We start from the raw sequence: 23,123 nt of genomic DNA, 5'->3' as shown, positions 1-23,123 counted from the left end.
GCAGGTGACAGGTGTGTGTGTAGGGGAACACTTTGGATCTAGTGATCATAATGCCATTAATTTCAAGTTAATTATGGAGAAGGGTAGGTCTGGTCCTTGCATTGAGGTTTTAAACTGAGAAAAGCCAATTATGATGACATCATAAAGAATCTGCAAGTGTTGATTGGGAAGGGTGTGCTTGGTAAGTGAAGGTCTTCAAAAATGAAATTTTGACAACACAGAGTCAAAGGCAAGGAACCATGATTTTTGAGAGATATCAAGGCCCTGGTTAAAAACAAGAAGGAAATACATAGCAGGATTAGGCAGCAAAGAACAAATTAGGTACTTGAAGAGATGCAAGTGACACTTAAGTAGGAAATCAAGAAGGAAATAGAGGTTGCTCAGCAGACAAGGTGAAGGAAATTTCCAAAGACTTCTACAGATACATTAAGAGCAAGGACAGCAAGGGACAAAATTGGACCTCTTGAAGATCACAGTGGTCATCAATGCATGGAGTTTGGAAGAAATGGGGGCAATCTTAAATGGATTCTTTTGCATCTGTATTTACTCAGGCAGTGGACACAGGGTCTATGGAAATGAGGCAAATCAGCAGTGAGACTATATATAAATTAAAGAAGAATGGGTTCTTTCTGAAGAATGGGAAGTTAGGTGGATAAATCCCCAGGGACTTGACAAGGTTCTCTCAGATCTTGTGGGAAGCTAGTACAGAAATTGCAGGGGTCCTAGCAGTGGTATTTAAAATGCCCTTGGCCATAGGTGAGGTGCCGGAAGTTAGCTCATGTTCCAAAGTTTAAGAAAGTCCCTAAGCGTTAAGTCAGAAGGCTATAGGTCACTGACTCTGACATCTATTGTGGGTAACTTATTAGAGGAATTCTAAGGGACCAGATAGACAAGGACTGATTAGGGATAGTCAACATGGCTTTATGCGTGGTAGGTTATGTGTAATCAATTTTATAGACTTTTTTAAGGAAGATACCAGGAAGGTTGATGAAGGAAAAGCAGTAAATGTGTCTACATGGATTTTAGCAAGGCATTTAACAAGGTTCCGCATGGGAGGTTGGTCAACAATGTTCAGTTGCTTGGCATTCAGGATGAATTGTATTTGACATTGGCTTCACAGAGAGCCAGAAAGTGGTAATAGATGGTTGTCTCTCTGTCTGGAGGACTGTGACTAGTGGGATGCTGCATGGATCGGTGCTGGTCCATTTTTGTTTGTGATCTACATCATTGATCTGGATGATAATGTGGTAAATTGGATCAGCTGATTTGCAGATGATACCAAAATTGGGGATGTATTAGAGAGCAAGGAAGGCTATCAAAGCTTGCAGCGGGATTTGGATGAACTGGAAAAATAGGCTGAAGAAGGGCAGTTGGAATTCAACATGGACAAGTGTGGAGAGTTGTCCTTTGAGAAGACAAACTAGGGTAGGACTTACATAACGAACAGTCAGGCACTGCAGAGTGCCGTAGAACAGACGGATCTGGGAATACTTGAAAGAGCACCATTGGTAGACAGGGTCATAAAGAAAGCTTTTGGTATATTGGCCGTCATAAAGTAGAGTATTGAGTACAAAAGTTAGGATGTTAAGTCGAAGTTTTAAGAGACATTGGTGAGGCCCAATTTGGAATATTGTGTGCTGTTCTGGTCATTTACCTACAGGAAAGATTGAAGTACGATTGAAAGAGTGCAGAGAAAATTTACAAGGGTGTTGCCCAGACTTGAGGACCTGAGTTATAGGGAAAGGTTGAATAGGTTCGGACATTATTCCTTGGAATGTAGGAAAATGAGGGGAGATTTGATAGAGGTATACAAAATTATGAGGCGTATAGACAGGATAAGTGCAAGCAGGTTTTTTCATTTAAGTTGGATGAGATAAGAACTAGAGGTCATGGGCTAAGGGTAAAAGTTGAAATGTTTAAGGGGAACATGAAGGGGAACCTCATCACTCAGAGGGAATGTGGAATGAGTTGCCAGCAGAAGTGGTGGATGCAGGTTTGATTGCAGCATTTAAGAAAGAGTTCATTCCGTACATGGATGGGAGTATTATGGAGGGCTATGGGTTGTGTGCAGGTCGATGAGACTAGGTAGAATAATAGTTCAGCACAGACTAGGTAGGCCAAAGGTCCTGATTCCTGGTTGTAGTGTTCGATGACTCTATGCCTCTGAACACTCCAGTCAGTTGGTTAGCACAGGTTTTCAGTGCCCTGCCAGGTACACCATCGGGGCTTGATGCCTTGTGAGGGTTCACCCTCTACAAAAAGATATGCAGACGTCGGCTTCAAGAGAAAACACAGGACTACCAGATGTTACAGGGATTCATACAGGTATAGTTTTATTCCCCTTTTCAAAGCGCTCAACGTTCTCTCAAATGGGGCACCACAGCAGCATGACAGTTACCTATTACAGTTCGGGGTGTCTGGAGTTTGGAGTTTAGTTTGGTGCCATCTGAAAGGAGTTTCTATGTTCTCCCCATGAACTGTGTATGTTTCCTCTGGGTGTTCCAGTTTCCTCCCACTGTCTAAAGATGTTAGTAGATTAATTGTTGATTGCAAACTGTTCTGTGATTTATATAAATAAATAAATGTCAACATTTCTGATGACAGGTTTTAATTATATAGGAAGATATATATATATCCCTCATTGGGTGTATATTAACTCTCAGCAGAGCAATTTCAATAGTTGCATTACCCTTACTTTAATCCTTTTAGCCCCACAACATATCCCAATCAAGTACCCTTGGATTCTTCTGATATCCACTTACAGATAGGGAAATTTTACAGCCGCCAACCACTCTAACCCTCTAATATGTTTTTGGGATGTAGGAAGAAACCAGAACAGGAGGGTGGAGGGAACTTACACAATGACAAGAACGTGCAAATTCCACACAACAGGATTGAGCCTGAATCTTTACAGTAGTGAGAAAAAAATTAGAATATTGTTAAAGGATCTAGTGCTTTGGAATATTACGCTCGGTATTATCGGCCAGGCAATTTTATAATGTGGCACGGGAAAATGAAGCATTGATATCTATTTATATAACTAACGAACATGTGAAGTTAAAAGGAATAAAAAGTGTTATTTTGGCGATTTCTTTCTTCAGATATTAATACTTCCAGTTAGAGTGGCTGTGTGTAGGAAAGCAGGCACGGTGAATTCTGCAGCTGACCAAAGGGGTTTCCCCGCACCGTCAGCTGCTGCTGACGTCACATGGGGATTCCCAGTAGCTGCTTCGGTGACGTCAAAACAAACACGTCCTCCATCATGACATCACGCCCGGAGTTTGCCAAGAGGTGGCGGAAAATGGCCGAGCGCTCGCTATTTAATGGAAAAGCTGAAGTTGTTTATCTCGATGGTGCGATGTGAGGCTCGTACTGGAACACCCAACGCAGCCTGAGCCGGTTTACAAAGCCACGTTGGAATCCCGCGCCGGGAAATCTGTACAGCGACCCTCCACCGTCTACTCCAACCGCAAATCATCTCTCCGTCACCAAGATGGTGGTGGCGCGTCGATCACGTGGAGAGGCGGGGTCACTGACGACGCGGCCGCTGGGAGCGTGCTCGCTCCACGCCGACGACATTCCACACTGCACCCTCACTCGGCCCAAGCGTAATGACGCAGCATTTCGAGCATGAAGACGCGTGATGGTATCGAGTGCGCGCACGTTGACACTGTGAGTGACTGAGCGGCTGCAAGGGTTAGAGTCAGACGGATTGAGAGCGGGAGAGGGAGACGATGCAGATCACGCTGAAGACCCTCCAGCAGCAAACCTTTCGCATAGACATCGACTCTGAACAGACGGTAGGTCCGTCTGCACTGCACTGGGCCCAGCCTTTCGGCCTCAAGATGCAGTGAAGTCGAAGGAGAGGGTGGGGGTAAGAAGAGCCGCGGCGCACTCGGACCAGGCCGCGGGACAGATATGAGAGCGGCATTGTAGGCCCAGGCGCAGGCCCGGGTGCACAGCCATCCAGGCTAACATGGAATGGGGAAGGGACAAGAAGCTTGTAAGCACTGGGCTGCCTTACAGTCCGTGGAAGCGGTTGGGCGAAACAGGAGCTTTCCTTCTCCAGGGGATCGGGACGCGTGTATCATAGAAAACCACAGTGATCCTGCGGTTGTTAGGTCGCCGAAAGCCAGTCAGCCGGCTCATGGTGTTCCTTCCGCAGGCGTAGTGGGTCCGAAGGATACTTTCTCGAGCTACACGATGCTTTTGGGAGCAAAGTTTTTGCCAGGGCCCGTTCGACCAACGGAATATCTACTTGCCTCTCTTGTATCTGCTGATCTTTAACAGGGCAGACGAGGGTGAGAGCTTTCCGACTTTGATGGGTTAATAAACCTCCTTTTGACAAGCGTAAGCTGAGCATGGAGTGAGTAACAGGAGGGCTATACATGATGCATGAAATTAGAAAGAGTGAAAGTTGAAACGTGTACTGGCAGCAAAAACAAAACAACCATGACACAGCAGTGCACACGGTTTTGGTGTTGAGTACGTAGGAGCAGCACAGCAGCTCCAGAACATTCAATTGACAACTTGTTTGTGCAGTTCTTATTATTAAGAAGCAGTTGTTACTTAGACTTCTGAAGAACAAATATAAAACAAAGTGCAGGAATCGCTCATCAGCTCAGAGTTAACGTTTTAGTTTTAAGACTTTTTGCCAAGATGTCTAATGAACTAAGATTAACTTTTGCTCATTATCACAGTTCTTAAAAATTGCATGCTTATTTCTATGACAAACTCTGCAGCTGTATTAAGAGTATTTAAGTCACTTTATTCAGTTTGTCAGTTTTTGTTTGAGGTTTTGTGTGTGTCTGGTGGTGGAGGGTAGATAACATATATACTGAACAAATTGTTGAAAGGCCAGGCTAAAACTACTTACTGTGAAGTTAATTTATTAATTTTTCTAATGGCAAAATGCTAAAAAAAAAATAAAGTATTCATCAAGGAAGGGTAAATATTAGAACTTGAAACAATGTGAATCGAAGAAAGGTGAAGTCAAGTGTAGTTTCAAGCATATGATTTGAAGTGAAACCAAACTTTGAAATAAATTCCACACACACAATGCTGGGGGTACTCAGCAGGCCAGGTGGCATCTATGGAAAAGAGTAAACAGTTGACGTTTTGGGCCGAGATCCTTCAGATGGGTTGTGATGAAGTGCCTCGGCCTGAAATGTCGGCTGTTTACTCTTTTCCAGAAATGCTGCCTGGCCTGCTGAGTTCTTCAGGCATTTTGTGCTGTTTTGGATTTCCAGTATCTGCAGATTTTCTAGTGTTTGAAATAAGTTTAGCTCTAATAAAATCTTTGTATTTTATTTTATACAGTGGTATGGATGAACTAAAGTGTGACAAATCAAACAATTGAGCTATATTAAATCTAAGAAGAAATGACCACATTATTGGTCAGGAAAGTGTAAATGGCTACTCATAGTTTGTATTTAGTGGGAAATGAGTAATTTTTTTCTTTTGGAAAGTTGTTTTGGAAAAAAAATTGCTGCTTTTGCATTATTTGATAACTGAACTGTGGGCAACATTGAAGCATTTCGAGCAGTGGTTTTAGTTCTTAGTTTACTTTAGTTTATCTCAACCTGGTAGTGTTTGTGGTCCTGCAATTGATCTCAGCAACAAGAAGGGAAACTTGAGGGATTCATCGTGATTGCTATCCGGTGACCCCTGCTGGAAAGTATGCCCTTGACACTTCAGTTGGGCTTGGCTTTCCTAGAGGCAGACCCATGTGATGGAGAATTACCATTCTAGTAAGGTGGATTTGACAGATAACTTTGAGGCTGAGAAGTTGGTGCAGGGGGCAGGGCATAGGTTCTTGGATTATTGGGATCTCTTCTGGGGGAGGTATGACCTGCACAAGACAGATGGGTTGCACCTGAGCTGGAGGATGACCAATATGCTTATGGTCAGGGTTGTTAGAGCTGTTGGGGAGTGTTTTAACTAATTTGGCAAGGGGGTGGGAACTGGAGTGAAGGGACTCAGGAAAGGATGGATGGTAAAAAAACAAAAATGCATGCAGTCAGACTGTCCCGAAGGGCAGGCAGATCTTTGAACAAAATTGCAGCCAGCAGGGCGAGCACCAATGCATTAGGGATGTAGAATCAAAAAGGGTAGCAAATACAGTACTGCAAATGTTATATCTCAATGCACAAAGTATAAGAAATAAGGTGGATGATCTTGTTGCTCTATTACAGACCATCAGGTATGAGGTTATGGCCGTCACTGAATCGTGGCTGAAGGATAGTTGTATGTCCATTGTATGTCATAGCTGAATGTCCAAGATTACACATACTGGAGGGGTAGGAACATTGGCAGAGGGGGTGGCGTAGGTCTGCTAGTAAAGAATGGCATAAAATTAATAGAAAGATGTGATACAGGCTCAGAAACTGTTGAATCCTTGAATCCTTTTGGGTTGAGTTAAGAAACCATAAGGGTAAAAGAACTCAGCAGGTGGGGCAGCATCTGTGGAAACGTTGACTGATCGTTTCCACAGGTGCTGCCCGACCTGCTGAGTTCCTCCAGTGTGTTGTGAGTGTTGCTTTGACCCCAGTATCTGCAGAGTATTTTGTGTTAAGGGTAAAAGAACCCTGATGGCGGTTATATACAGGCCTTCCAACAGTAGTTGGGATGTGGACCACAGTGGGAAATAGATGAGGCATATCAAAAGGGAGATTACAACATGCAGGTTGATTGGGGAAAATCAGGTTGGTAATGGATCTCAAGAGAGTGAGTTTGCTGAATGCCTGTGAGATAGCTTTTTAGAGCAGCTTGTCATTGGGCTTACTAGGGGATCAGCTATACTGGATTGGGTGTATGTAATGAACTGGAGGTGATTTGGAATTTTTAAGGTAAAAGAACCTTAAGGGGACAGTGATCACAATATGATTGAATTCAATTTGAAATTTGATAGAGAGAAAGTAAAGTCTGATATAGCAGTATTTCAGTGGAGTAAAGGAAATTACAATGGTATGAGAGAGGAGTTGGTCAAAGTAAATTGGAAGGAGATTCGGACAGGGATGACAGCAGGGCAGCAATGGCATGAAGTTCTGGGAAAAAATGAGGAAGGTGCAGGATAGATTTATTCCAAAAATGAAGAAATGCTCAAATGGGAAAATAGTACAACTGTGGCTGACAAGGGAAGTCAGAGCTTTGAAAAACCTACAGAGAACAACTAAAAGAATTTTTTGAAGGAAAAATATGAAATATGAAAGCAAACTAGCAAATAATATCTAGTGAATAGTAAAAGCATTTTTCAAGTAAGTAAAAAAAAATGCGATATGAGTGTAAATATATGATCACTAGAAAATGAGGCTGGAGAAATAATAATGGGGGACAAGGAGATGGCAGACGAACTAAATGAGTATTTTTGCTCAGTGTTTTCTGTGGAAGACACTAGCAGTGTGCCAGATGTTGGAGGGTATGAGGGAAGAGAACTGAGTACAGTTACTGTTACAAGGGAGAAGGTGCTCAAAAAGCTGAAAGACCTAATGGTACATAAGTCACTTGGACCAGATGAACTGCACCCTGGGGTTCTGAAAGGGGTAGCAATAGAGATTGTAGAGGCATTAGAAATAATCTTCCAAAAATCATTGGACTCTGGCATTGTGCCAGAGGACTGGAAAATTGCAAATGTTACTCCACAGGCTATGAAAGGAATGAAGGCAGCAGAAAGGAAATTATAGACCAGTTAACCTGACCTCAGTGGTTGGGAAGATGTTCGAGTCAACTGTTAAGGATGAGGTTATAGAGTACTTAGTGACACAGGACAAGATAGGACAAAGTCAGCATGGTTTCCTTAATGGAAAATCCTGCCTGATGAACCTGTTGGAATTCTTTAAGGAGACTCAAGTAAGATAGATAAAGGGGATGCAGTGGATGTTGCATATTTGGAGCTTCAGAAGGCTTTTGACAAGGTGCCACACATGAGGCTGCTTACCAAGTTAGGAGCCCGTGGTATTACAGGAAAGATACTGGCATGATTAGAGTACTGGCTGATTGGTGGGAGGCAGTGAGTGGGAATTAAAAAGATCCTTTTTTGGTTGGCTGCCAGTGACTAGAGGTGTTCTGCAGGGGCCATTGTTGGGACAGCTTTTTATGTTGTATATCAATGATTTAGAGCAGGGGTCCCCAACCTTTTTTGACAATATTCTTGCGGACCGACCGACCGGGGTGAGGAGGAGGTGGTGTTCAAGTAGCATTAAACTCATCTCAACTTGTCTTTTACAGTTGGGGTTGCCAACTTTCTCACTCCCAATAAGGGACAAAAGTAGCAGTCAAATACGGGACACTTGGGTATACCACGAGAAAGACTACTATGACCGTGAAGCCTTGCGTGGGCACCTCTGTGCGCATGCACATATGTGACGGGTGCGTGCGTGCACGTGCCGATTTTTTCCCCCCACAAATCAGTTTTGGCTTAATCTTCCCGACTATACTGTACATACATTATTTCTACTTTATATAGGCTGTGTATTTATCATATCATTCCTGCTATTACTATATGTTACTGTTATTTTAGGTTTTATGTGTTATTTGGCATGATTTCGTAGGTTTTTTTTGGGTCTGGGAATGCTCAAAAATTTTTCCCATAGAAATTAATGGTAATTGCTTCTTCGCTTTATGCCATTTTGGCACGAAAGGTTTCATAGGAACGCTCTACCTGAGCGGGGGAAATACGGGACAAGGGCAGTCCCGTATGGGAGAAACCAATTTAACCCAATATACAGGATGTCCCGGCAAATACGGGACAGTTAGCAACCCTATGTTCAAGTTCAACAGTGAGTGACAGGGAATGAGGAAAGGTGCAGCTGACTCGTATCGTTTTCTTGCGGACTGCTAACACATGCTTTGCGGCCTGGTGGTTGGGGACCGCCGATTTAGAGCATGGAATAGATGGCTTTGTTGCCAAGGTTGCTGATGAAATAAAGATTGTTGCTGATGAAATAAAGATTGGTGGAGGGACAGATAGGCTGCAGAAGGACCTGGATTAGGAAAATGGGCAAGCAGGTAGCAAATGAAATACGATGTTGGATAATGCATGATCGTGCACTTTGGTAGTAGAAATAAATGTGCAGATTATCTTCTAAATGGGAAGAAAATCCAAAAATCTGAGATGCAAACTGACTTGGGAGTCCTTGTGCAGAACACCGTAAAGGCTAATTTGCAGGTTGAGAGGGTGGTGAGGAAGGCAAATGCGGTGTTATCATTCATTTCGAGAGGTGATGCTGAGGCTTTATAAGATACTAGTGAGGCCTCACCTTGAGTATTATGTATTGTTTTGGGCCTGTCATCTCTGAAAAGATGCGCTGACATTGGAGAGAGTTCAGAGGAGGTTCACAAGGATGATTCCAGGAATGAAAGGGTTATCATATGGGGAACATTTGATGGCTCTGGGTCTGTACTTGCTGGAATTTAGACGGATAAAGAGGAACCTCATTGAAACCATTGGAATATTGAAAGGCCTAGACAGAATAGATGGGGAAAGGATGTTTCCCAAGGTGGGGGGGGGGTTCTAGCCCATTCTCTAATTCTGTCTAAGTCCTTCTGCATCCTACTTACTTCCTCAACACTACCTGCCCCTCCACCAATCTTCGTATCATCCGCAAACTTGACAACAAAGCCATCTATTTCATCTAAGTCATTTATATACAGCATAAAAAGAAGTGGTCCCACACCGACCCCTGCGGAACACTGCTAGTCACTGGCAGCCAACCAGACAAGGATCCTTTTTTGTTCCACTCGCTGCCTTCTTCCAATCAGCCAATGCTCTAACCATGTTAGTAACTTTCCTGTAATACCACGTGCTCTTGGTAAGCAGCCTCGTGTGTGGCACCTTGTCAAAGGCCTTCTGAAAGTCCAAATATACAACATCCACCGCATCCCCTTTATCTATCCTACTTGAGTCTCCTTAAAGAGTGGAATGACGTTTGCAATTTTCCAGTCCTCTGGCACCATGCCAGAGTCCAATGACTTTTGAAAGATCATTGCTAATGTTGCCACAATCTCTAACACTACCTTTTTCAGAACCCCCGGATGCAGTTCATCTGGTCTGAGTGACTTGTACTTTCAGGTCTTTTGGGTTTTTTTTAGCACCACCTCCCTCATAATAGTAACTGCACTCACTTCTCTTCCTTCACACACTACGACATCAAGCACAAGCTAGTGTCTTCCACAGTGAAGACTGATGCAAAATACTCATTTAATTCATCTGCTATCTCTATGTCCCCCGTTATTATTACTTCGACCTCATTTTCTAGTGGTCCTACAGTGGCATGCAAAAGTTTGGGCACCCTTGGTCAAAATTTCTGTTACTGTGAATAGCTAAGCGAGTAAAAGATGAACTGATTTCCAACAGGCATAAAGTTAAAGATGACACATTTCTTTACTAAAGATTACTTTTTTATTTCCATCTTTTAGTTTCAAAATAACAAAAAAGGAAAAGGGCCCAAAGCAAAAGTTGGGCACCTTGCATGGCAGTACTTAGTAACACCCTCTTTGGCAAGTATCACAATTTGTAAACACTTTCTGTAGCCAACTAAGAGTCTTTCAATTCTTGTTTGTGAGATTTTCACCCATTCTTCTTTGCAAAAGCCTTCTAGTTCTGTGAGATTCGTGGGCCGTCTTGCATGCACTGCTCTTTTGAGGTCTATCCACAGATTTTCAATGATGTTTAGGTCGGGGAACTGTGAGGGCCATGGCAAAACCTTCAGCTTGCGCCTCTTGAGGTAGTTCATTGTGGATTTTGAGGTGTGTTTAGGATCATTATCCTGTTGTAGAAGCCATCCTCTTTTCATCTTCTGCTTTTTTTTTTACAGACGGTGTGATGTTTGCTTCCAGAATTTGCTGGTATTTAATTGAATTCATTCTTCCCTTTACCAGTAAATGTTCCTCGTCCCACTGGCTGCAACACAAGCCCAAAGCATGATCGATGTTTAACAGTTGGAGAGGGGTTCTTTTCATGAAACTCTGCACCCTTTTTTCTCCAAACATAACTTTGCTCATTGCTGCCAAAAAGTTCTATTTTAACTTCATCAGTCCACAGGACTTGTTTCCAAAATGCATCAGGCTTGTTTAAATTTTCCTTTGAACCGTTCGAATAGAACTTTTGGAAATTAGTTCATCTTTTACTCGTTTAGCTATTCACAGTAACAGAAATTTTGACCAGGGGTGCCCAAACTTTTGCATACCACTGTACATCCACTCTTATCTCTTTTTTGGTTTTTACATACTTGAAAAAGTTTTTACTATCCACTTTGATATTATTTGCTAGCTTGCTTTCATATTTCATCTTTTCCTTTCTAATGTTTCTTTTAGTTGTTCTCTGTAGGTTTTTAAAAACTTCCCAATCCTCTACCTTTCCACTAATCTTTGCTTTGTTGTATGCCCTCTCTTTTGATTTTACAATAGCTTTGACTTCCCTTGTCAGCCACGGTTGTACTATACTACCATCTGAGTATTTCTTTATTTTTGGAATACACATGACCTGCACCTTCCTCATTTTTCCCAGAAACTCAAGCCATTGCTGCTCTGCTGTCACCCCTGTCAGCATCTCTTTCCAATTTACTTTGGCCAACTCCTCTCTCGTACCACTGTAATTTCCCTTAGCCCACTGTAATACTGCTACGTCAGACTTTACTTTCTCCCTATCAAATTTCAAGTTGAACTCAATCATATTATGATCACTGGCTCCTAGGGGTTTGCTTTAACCTTGAGCTCCTGAATCACCTCCGGTTCATTATATGACACCTAATCCAGTATAGCTAATCCCCGAGTAGGCTCAACGGCAAACTGCTCTGAAAAGCTGTCTCTTAGGTATTCACCAAACTCACTTTCTTGAGATCCATTATCAACCTGATTTTCCTAATCGACCTGCATGTTAAAATCTCTCATGAGTTTTTGACTATGTTAAATGCCATATTGGCAGTGGGGCAGAATATGGGGTGCTAGAAGGTTCAGATATCCACTTTAAGTGTGGGGTAAGTCCTCTTGTTCAGTGCTGTTGGCGCTTTGTTTTTTTTTGTGTTTTTTTATTCTTGCTGCTCAACGTATCTTAAGTCGGGTTTCTTCTCCTCTGGAATCACATGATTTTTATAAAGGGTTATGACTGGTAATATATTAAAATTGTGCACTTGGAACATTAAGGGGAGTCGTTCACCAATCAAGAGAAAGAAAATCCTACCAAACCTGAAGAAGGAAAGGGTGGATATAGCCTTATTGCAGGAGACACATTTAAATGATAAAGAACATCTAAAACGGCAATGGAGTGGATTTGATCAAGTCTATTTTTGATCTTTTAATACCAGGAGTAGGGGGGGTGGCCATTTTAATTAGGAAGAACTTACCTTTTAATTTATTAGACTGCATTAAGGATAGGTATGGGAGATTTGTGATTGTTAAGGCAATAAACAATAGGTGCAAGAGTAGGCCATTCGGCCCTTTGAGCCAGCACCACCATTCACTGTGATCATGGCTGATCATCCACTATCAGTACCCCGTTCCTGCCTTCTCCCCATATCCCTTGACTCTGCTATCATTAAGAGGTCTATCTAACTCTTTCTTGAAAGCATTCAGAGAAATGGCCTCCACTGCCTTCTGAGGCAGAGCATTCCACAGATCCGCAACTCTCTGGGTGAAAAAGTTTTTCCTCAACTCCGTTCTAAATGGCCTACCCCTTACTCTCAAATTGTCGCCTCTGGTTCTGGACTCCCCCAACATCGGAAACATGTTTCCTGCCTCTGGCGTGTCCAATCCCTTAATAATCTTATATGTTTCTATCAGATCCCCTCTCAGCCTTCTAAATTCCAGTGTACACAAGCCCAGTCGCTCCCATCTCTCAACATATGACAGTCCCACCATCCCGGGAATTAACCTGGTGAACCTCCGCTGCACTCCCTCATTAGCAAGAATGCCTTTCCTCAAATTTGGATTCAATATATGGAGAGGAGTATGGTATTCTCAATGTTTACTGCCCTCCAGCTCATCCTCTCAAATTCCGAACAGATGCTTTTTCCAAACTTACAAGCTTTTCAATACAAAACCTTATTGTAGGTGGGGATTTTATTTGTCGCATGGACCCATTGATGGTCAGAGTGCCTAGTGGTCCCCCATTGCTCTCCTCACAGTCCAAACAAATCATGGACTTATGTGGAGAACTAGGACTTGTGGATGTCTAGATATTGTTACATCCCTCAGACAAAGATTTCACATTTTTTTCCTAATCCACACAGGTGTTACACCAGAATAGACTTTTTTCTAACCCCCAAAATGCTCCTAGATTTAGTTGTATCCTGCACAATTGGAAATATCACTATTTCTGACCATGCAGCAGTATATTTAAATATTAAGCCCAAAGATAATTCAGTATGATCTAGACATTGGAGGCTGAATCCTTTTATTCTAAAAGATAATAAATTTAAAGACTACTTCCAAATTCAAAACTTTCCTCTCTATTAATTCCAAATCAGCTAGGAGTCCATTGATGCTCTGGGAAACTGCTAAGGCCTATGCAAGGGGATTAATTATCTCCTGCTCTGCTAGTAAGAAGAGACAAGCTGTGCCTAGTGGAAGCAAGGTTTGCGGCAGCTGAAAAGGATTATATTAATAAGCCTTCTGCAGAGAAGTTACAGAAAATCACAGCCCTATCTGTACACTAAACTCTTTGCTTACACAAGCAGCCGAAAGAAAATTGACATTTGCTAAACAACAATTATTTGAACATTGTGAGAAACCAGGTAGGTATTTGGCTTATTTATCTAGAAAGAAAAATGCCTCTCAGACTATTGCTTCAATTAGGGATGGGATAAGAGCCCTCACTAGTAATTCTAAAATGATTAATGTGTTTAAGAATTTTTATTCTAAACTGTATCAATCTGAGCAATGTAGTGATGGACAATCTAGGATGAAGACCTTTTTCAGGAATTTAGATCTCCTAGGCATTTTTTCTGAACAAGAGTCCCTCCTCAATGCTGCCTTATCTATACATGAGATACAGGAAGCTGTGAGAGAGCTCCAAAGTGGGAAGGTCCCTGGTCCTGATGGACTCACTAGTGAATTCTATAAAGAGTTCACAGGGTTATTATCAGAGCCTATGCTAAACATGTTCAATCATGCATTTAATTGTGGTCTCCTCCCACCATCATTGAGAGAAGCTAATATCTCCCTAATTCTTAAGAAAGGAAAGAGCCCTGAAGATTGTGCCTCCTACGGGCCTATTTCATTGTGAAATGTTGACTTTAAAATCTTACCTAAAAACTTAGTGTTGCGATAGGAAACTGTGTTACCTTTCCTCATAAAAGAGGATCAAACGGGTTTTATTAAAGGCCGTAGATCATCTAACAATATCAGAAGATTACTTAATGTGATTCAGGCATGTCAACAACAGGCAGTGGACGCTTGGTGGTTTCTTTAGATGCAGCAAAAGCCTTTGATTGTGTCGAATGGCCGTATCCTTTTTTCACTTTAGGATGATTGGGTTTGGGCAATAATTTTATTAAGTGGATGAAGGTTCTTTATAATGACCCTTGGCTGCGATTCTCACTAATGGTATTAGGTCGGATAATTTTAGTATTCTGAGGGGCAACCGGCAGGGCTGCCCTTTATCACCACTACCTTTCAGACTAGTGATTGAGCCATTGGCTGAGGCTATTTGGTGAGAGCCCAAAATATCTGCTCCAGACATAGGACTAAAGTCAGATAAAATTACATTGTATGCGGATGATGTTCTAATTTTGTTATCAAACCCTGCTATATCAGTGCACCACCTTATACAATGTATCAATTCATTTAGCGCCTTTTCAGGTTATAAAATCAACTTTACTAAATCAGAGGCTATGCCTCTGGGGAATCTGCAGCAGGTACCCGACACTCAGGGTGTTTTCCCCTTTAAATGGTCGCAGACAGGTTTTGTTTACTTACGCATTTTTATCACACCTGTGTTTGATTAATTGTTCAAGGTTAACTTTACACAGTTATTTGACAAAATCAAACAGGATCTTAAGCGATGGAGCACTCTTCTCATTTCTTAGCTTGGCCGAATATCCTTGCTCAAAATGAATATTCTTCCTCGTCTGCTCTACCCAATACGAATGATTCCAGTCATTTTTACCCAACAAATACTAAAAAAAAATGGTTTGTTTCTTTCATCTGGAACAAAAAAAGACCCTGTATTAAAATGTCTAAGTTACAGCTTCCCAGTAGTCTAGAGGGTCTGGATTTTCCAGACATCAAAAAATATCAGTTAAGTTCCTTCTTATCTTAGGCGATTGACTGGGTTTGCAGGGACCCCTCTTCAATTTGGCTAGACATTGAAGCTTCAGAAGCAAAGTGCCCTCTTATTAAATTGCTTTTCCTCAATAAAATGAAACTAGTTAAGGAATATTGTCGCAACCCAATAACAAATAATACAGTCAGGGCTTGGAAGACGGTGCGACAAATTGTGGGCAACGCAGTGAAAATATCACCCTTCACTCCAATAACCGGCAGTTCAGATTTTCAGCTGGCATAATGGATTCTGGATTTAAACTTTGGATTTCTAAGGGTATTTTCCATCTAGATTTGTTTGATAAAGGAATGATGATGTCTTTTAGTCAAATAGTACAGAAATTTAACATACTCAACAATGGTCTTTTTTGATTCTTTCAGATAAGAGATTATACACAGAAAAAAACCATCATTGTTAACTGATTTCTACAGTTCTGACATAGAAAAGAGGATGTTTCGTTCTAAGGGTGAAGTCTCTATTAGTACTTTTTATAGCATCCTGAAGGAATGTTCTTGTGGAGAGGCTGAGCAATTGGGAAGGGTCTGGGAGGAAGAACTGGGAGTAGAAATTACAGCTGAAACATGAAAGACATCTGTGATAATGCAAAAAAGATTACAGTTTGTAATAGAACTAAAGCATTGCAACTTAAAATTCTGCATAGAGCCCGTCTAACTCCAGATCATCTCTTGAAATTTAAGAAAGAAATTAGAAAAGCTAAAAGAAGATATGAAGTTGCTTTGGCAAGTAAGGTGAAAATAAATCCAAAGGGTTTCTACAGTTATATTAATAGTAAAAGGATAGTGAAGGATAAAATTGGTCCCTTAGAGAATCAGAGTGGACAGCTACGTGTGGAGCCAAAAGAGATGGAGGAGATTTTGAACAATTTCTTTTCTTCGGTATTCACTAAAGAGAAGGCTATTGAATTGTGTAAGGTAAGGGAAACAGGTAGGGAAGTTATGGAAACTATAATGATTAAAGAAGAGGAAGTACTGGCGCTTTTAAGGAATATAAAAGTGGATAAATCTCTGGTCCTGACAGGACATTCTCTAGGACCTTGAGGGAAGTTAGTGTGGAAATAGCAGGGGCTCTGACAGAAATATTTCAAATGTCATTAGAAACAGGGATGGTGCCGGAGGATTGGCATATTGTTCATGTTCCGTTGTTTAAAAAGGGTTCTGAGAGTAAACCTAGCAATTATCGGCCTGTGAGTTTGACATCAGTGGTGGGTAAATTAATGAAAAGTATTCTTAGAGATGGCATATATAATTATCTGGATAGACAGGGTCTGATTAGGAACAGTCAACATGGATTTGTGCATGGAAGGTCATGTTTGACAAATCTTACTGAATTTTTTGATGAGGTTACTTAGAAAGTTGACGAGGGTAAGGCGGTGGATGTTGTCTATATGGACTTCAGTAAGGCCTTTGACAAGGTTCCACACGGAAGGTTAGTTAAGAAGGTTTAAACGTTAGGTGTTAATATCGAAGTAGTGAAATGGATTCAGCAGTGCCTGGATGGGAGACACCAGAGAGTAGTGGTGATAACTGTGTGTCAGATTGGAGTACGGTGTCTAGTGGTGTGCCTCAGGGATCTGTACTGGGTCCAATGTTGTTTGTCATATACATTAATGATCTGGGTGATGGGGTGATAAATTGGATTAGTAAGTATGCAGATGATACTAAGATAGGTGGCATTGTGGAGAATGAAGTAGGTTTTCAAAGCTTGCAGAGAGATTTAGGCCAGTTAGAAGAGTGGGCTGAAAGATGGCAGATGGAGTTTAATGCTGATAAATGTGAGGTGCTACATTTTGGTAGGACTAATCAAAATAGGACATGCATGGTAAATGGTAGGGTACTGAAGAATGCAGTAGAACAGAGGGATCTAGGAATAATGGTGCATAGTTCCTTGAAGGTGGAATCTCATGTGGATAGGGTGGTGAAGAAAGCTTTTGGTATGCTGGCCTTTATTAATCAGAGCATTAAGTATAGGAGTTGGGATGTAATGTTAAAATTGTACAAGGCATTGGTGAGGCCAAATTTGGAGTATTGTGTACAGTTCTGGTCACCAAATTATAGGAAAGATGTCAAAAAAAATAGAGTACAGAGAAGATTTGCTAGAATGTTACCTGGGTTTCATCACCTAAGTTACAGAGAAAGGTTGAACAAGTTGGGTCTTTATTCTTTGGAGTGTAGAGGGTTGAGGGGGGACTTGATAGAGGTATTTAAAATGATGAGGGAGATAGATAAGAGTTGATGTGGATAGGCTTTTGACGTGGTAGGGGAGATTCAAACAAGAGGACATGAGTTGAGAGTTAAAGGGCAAAAGTTTAGGGGTAACATGAGGGGGAGCTTCTTTACTCAGAGGGTGGTAGCTGTGTGGAACGAGCTTCCAGCAGAAGTGGTTGAGGCAGGTTTGATGTTGTCACTTAAAGTTAAATTGGATAGGTATATGGACAGGAAAGGAATGGAGGGTTATGGTCTGAGTGCAGGTTGGTGGGACTAGGTGAGAGTAGGCGTTCGGCATGGACCAGGAGGGCCGGGATGGCCTGTTTCCAAGCTGTAATTGTTATATGGTTAAGTATATAAAAGGTAAAAGAGCTGAGGGTAGATAGAGATCCAATAGAAAATGTTGCTGGAGGTACTGTAATGAGAGGTGCAGAGATGATAGAGGTACTGAATACAAATTTTGCATCATTCTTCACATTTGGAGGACATCTACAGTATACTGGCATTCAAGAGTGTCAGGGAAGTGAAGTGTGTGCTGTGAAACTTACAACTGAGAAGGTGCTCAGGAAGCTTAATGGTCTGCAGGTGGATAAATCTCCTGGACCTGATGGAATGCACCCTCGGGTTCTGAAGGGAGCAGCTGGAGAGATTGTGGAGGCATTAACAATGATCTTTCAAGAATCAATAGATTCTGGCATTGTACTGGATGACTGGAAAATTGCAAATGCAATTTAAGAAGCGTGAGAGGCAGCAGAAAGAGAACTATAAACATGTTAGCCTGACATCAGTGGTTGGGAAGTTGTTGGAATGGATTGTTAGGGGTGAGATTACGTAGTACCTAGGGGCACAATGCAAGATAGGCCAAAGCCAGCATGGTTTCCTGAAAGAAAAATCCTGCCTGACTAACCTACTGCAATTTTTTGAGGAAATTACAAGCAGGGTAGACAAAGGAGATGCAGTAGATGTGGTGTACTTGGATTTTCAGAAGGCGCTGCACATGTGACTGCTTAGCAGGATAAGATCCTATGGAACTACAGGGGAGTTACTAGCATGGGTGGAGCATTGGCTGATCGGCGGAAAACAGAGTGGGAATAAAGAGATCCTATTCTGTCTGGCTGCCGGTTACCACTGGAGTTCCACGGGGTAGGTGTTGGGATCGCTGCTTTTTACGATGTATGTCAATGATTTGGATAATGGGATTATTGGATTTGTGGTTAACTTTGCTTATGATACAAAGATAGGTGGAGGAGCACGTAGTGTTGAGGAAACAGAGAGCCTGTAGAGAGACTTAGATAGTTTAGGGGAATGAGCAAAGAAGTGGCAAATGAAATACAATGTTGGAAAATGTATGGTCATGCACTTTGGTTTAAGAAATAAACGGGCAGACTATTATTTAGATGGAGGGAGAATTCAAAATGCAGAGATGCAAAGAGACTTGGGAGTCCTTGTGCAAGGTACCCGAAAGGTTAACCTCCAGTTTGAGTCAGTGGTGAAGAAGGTGAATGCAATGTTGGCATTCATTTCTAGAGCTATAGAATATAAGAGCAGGGATGTGATGTTGAGGCTCCATCAGGCACTCTTGAGACCACACTTGGAGTATTGTGTGCAGTTTTGGGCTCCTCATTTTAGAAAGGATATACTGACATTGGAGAGGGTTCAGAGAAGATTTATGAGAATGATTCCAGGAATGAAAGGGTTACCATATAAGGAACGTCTGGCAACTCTTGGGCTGTATTTCCTGGAGTTCAGGAGAATGAGGGGGGATCTCATAGAAACATTCCAAATGTTAAAAGGCCTGAACAGATTAGATTCGGCAAAGGTATTTCCCATGGTAGGGGAGTCCAGGACAAGTGGGCACGACTTAAGGATTGAATGACATCCATTTAGAACAGAGATGGGAAGATATTACTTTAGTCAGAGGGTAGTAAATCTGTGGAATTTGTTGCCACGAGCTGCTGTGGAGGCCAAGCCATTGGGTGCATTTAAGGCAGAGATAGATAGGTTCTTCATTAGCCAGGGCATCAAAGGTCATGGGGAGAAGGCAGGGGAGTAGGGATGACTGGAAGAATTGGATCAGCCCATGATTGAATGGCAGAGCAGACTCGATAGGGCGAATGGCCGACTTCTGCTCCTATATTTTATGATCTAATCTGTGGTCCCCCTCCCAGCCACTTTATATACAGTGGCTGGGAGGGGGACAGGCCTGTATATAACTGCCGTCAGGATCCTTTTACCTTTGCAGTTTCTTAACTCAACCCACAAAGCTTCAACACCTTCTGATCCTGTGTCGCATCTTTCTACTGATTTGATGCCATTCTTCAACCAGTAGAGCCACAACCTGCCTCTGCCTACTTTCCTGTCCCTCCAGTACAACATGTAACCCTGGACATTCAGTTCCCAACTACATCCAAACTTCAGCCATATAATCTTGGTGGCCACAAGATTATATACAATAGTGTATACTACAGTATTTCAGTAACCCTGGAAGAGGAGATTAATCTTGGTGTGATTTTGATGGATGTGGACAGCTTCCTGATGGCCTTGTCCTGCTCCTATTTTAGTGGGTTCAGTATTTGGGCATCCCTTAAGGGTTTTGTGTTGCTTATTTCTTAGGTGGTCTCTGTTCTCTTTTTGATGACGAAGATATTCATCTACTGGTTGGTCGTTGACTAGAATAATCCTTACAAAATTGAAATAGATTTTTGAGTTGTTGATTTTGCATGAAAAATGTGTGGACACTGCTAATTGCAGAGGTTCCAATGTCATCAGCTAGATTCTCTGGTTTTCAGTTGAGCATAATAACAAATATCTTGGGAGCGTAAACGTGCCTTTCTTTGCTGGAGCGATTGAAACTACTTTTGCTTTCTAAGACCATAAGACAAAGGAGCAGAAGTCGGCCATTCGGCCCATTGAGTCTGCTCTGCCATTTTATCTTGAGCTGATCCATTCTCCCATTTAGTCCCATTCCCCCGCCTTCTCACCATAACCTTTGATGCACTGGCTACTCAGATACCTATCAATCTCTGCCTTAAATACACCCAACGACTTGGCCTCCACTGCCACCCGTGGCAACAAATTCCATAAATTCACCACCCTCTGGCTAAAAAAATTTCTTCGCATCTCTGTTCTGAATGGGCGCCCTAAGTTATACCATCTCGTACTAGACTCCCCCACCATGGGAAACAACTTTGCCACATCCATTCTGTCCATGCCTTTCAACATTCGAAATGTTTCTGTGAGGTCCCCCCACATTATTCTAAGCTCCAAGGAATACAGTCCAAAAGCGGACAAACGTTCCACATATGTTAACCCTCTCATTCCAGGAATCATTCTAGTGAATCTTTTCTGTAACCTCTCCAACGTCAGCACATCCTTTCTTAAATAAGAAGACCAAAACTGCCCACAGTACTCCAAGTGAGGTCTCAACAGCACCTTATAGAGCCTCAACATCACATCCCTGCTCCTATACTCTATTCCTCTAGAAATGAATGCCAACATTGCATTTGCCTTCTTCACCACGACTCAACTTGGAGGTTAACCTTAAGTGTATCCTGCACGAGGACTCCCAAGTCCCGTTGCATCTCAGAACTTTGAATTCTCTCCCCATTTAAATAATAGTCTGCCCATTTATTTCTTCTGCCAAAGTGCATAACCATACACTTTCCAGCATTGTATTTCATTTGCCACTTCTTTGCCCATTCTTCCAATCTATCCAAGTCTCTCTGCAGACTCTGTTTCCTCAGCACTTCTGGCCCCTCCACCTATCTTTGTATCATCAGTAAACTTAGCCACAAAGCCATCTATTCCATAATCCAAATCGTTGGTGTACAACGTAAAAAAGAAGCGGCCCCAACATGGACCCCTGTGGAACACCACTGGTAACCGGCAGCCAACCAGAATAGGATCCCTTTATTCCCACTCTCTGTTTCCTGCCAATCAGCCAACGCTCTATCCACGTATGTAACTTTCTCGTAATTCCATGGGCTCTTATCTTGTTAAGCAGCCTCATGTGTGGCACCTTGTCAAAGGCTGCCTGGAAATCCAAATATACAACATCCGCTGTATCTCCCTTGTCTAGTCTACTTGTAATTTCCTCAAAAAATTGTGGTAAGTTTGTCAGGAAGGATTTTCCTTTAAGGAAACCATGCTGAGTTCTGCCTACCTTGTCATATGCCTCCAGGTACTCCGTAACCTCATCCTTGACAATCGACTCCAACAACTTCCCAATAACCGATGTCAAGCTAACAGGTCTATAATTTCCTTTTTGCTTCCTTGCCCCCTTCTTAAATAGTGGAGTGACATTTGCAATCTTCCAGTCCTCCCGAACCATGCCAGAATCTATCGACTTTTGAAAGATCATTGTTAATGCCTCCGCATTCTCCACAGCTACTTCTTTCAGAACGCGAGGGTGCATTCCATCTGGTCTAGGAGATTTATCTAACTTTAGCCTATTCAGCTTCCTGAGTACTTTCTCTGTCGTAATTGTGACTGCGCACACTTCTCTTCCCTGCCACCCTTGAGTGTCCGGTATACTGCTGATATCTTCCTCAGTGAAGACTGATGCAAAATACTCGTTCAGTTCCTCCGCCATCTCCTGATCTCCCATTACAATTTCTCCAGCATCATTTTCTATCGGTCCTATATCTACTCTTACCTGTCTTTTACTCTTTATATATTTGAAAAAGCTTTTAGTATCCTCTTTGATATTATTATTGGTGATTTTGCACAGGAGGAAAAGTTACTGCAATTTTGAGATACAAAATTAGTCTGTGAAATTGCCTGCACAGATCACATCCACAGGTTTGTCAGGATATTAGTTCTGTTAAAGGATATTTTTATTTTCATGTCATTCTTACCAATTGAAGTGTATTTCAAGTATTCTTTAATCAGTTGGAAATACTTTTAATGTTCACAGCATGTCAGAATTAGATTTAAAGGACTTTTTGGTATTGTGTGTTAATTTGATGCAATGGTAGTATTAGCTATTCTGATCCCAGTTAAGATGAAAGAAACGATGACTTTTTGAAAGTCGTGGAGTGGTGAACTTGGCAGGTGTTCAGGATTCTTTAAATGTGTTCAAGGAATGGAGAAATTGTGAAAGAGTGAAACATTAGAGTTGGACTCGCCCCGAGATTTAATATTTCTTCTGTTATATTTGAGATGGCAGTTTTCAGTTGAATATGATCATGCTGGATAGTAGCTATATACATAATTCACATTTTTGTTTTGTCCCTTGTTTTCCACGGATCTGCTCGGTACTGCAAGTCAAGTGGTTGTTTTGCTTTGTGTTGAGCAAGGTTCTCTAGTTTGGGTGTTCTGTGATTGTGCAATAACTTATTATTAACTGTACATGTTTAAGTGTTAGAAACACAGAAAATTAAGGAATGATTGAAGCAGGGCTATCCATTTTAAAAGGATGTCCCTCTATTTTGAGGTGCTGTCTTTTGTGCTTAGACACTCCCTCCATAGGAACCATCCTCTCCACATCCACTCTCTCAAGGCCTTTCGGCATTCTTTGTGATTTGTTTGATCTTGAGAACAGAAGATCTTGGGGGGGGGGGGTTTGGAAATTAAATGGTACAGAAAGACATTTATAAGGTATCATCATTGAAATAGTAATTGTGTTCAAAACCCCTTTA

At 41.8% G+C, this 23,123-nt stretch overlaps 1 protein-coding gene across 1 annotated transcript in view; it reads left to right on the top strand.

Moving 5' to 3' along the window:
* LOC140188268 (uncharacterized) overlaps positions 1 to 23,123 on the top strand; it is a 150,279-nt gene that overhangs the window by 46,628 nt on the left and 80,528 nt on the right. The window contains 1 exon segment of the mRNA XM_072244360.1: positions 3,720 to 3,800. Coding sequence (XP_072100461.1) covers positions 3,720 to 3,800 — 81 coding nt within the window.

Source organism: Mobula birostris, chromosome 26, assembly GCF_030028105.1.
Source record: "Mobula birostris isolate sMobBir1 chromosome 26, sMobBir1.hap1, whole genome shotgun sequence".
Lineage (NCBI taxonomy): Eukaryota > Metazoa > Chordata > Chondrichthyes > Myliobatiformes > Myliobatidae > Mobula > Mobula birostris.
Note: the sequence above shows the minus strand (reverse complement) of the source record. Positions and strands in the feature narration are given on the sequence as shown.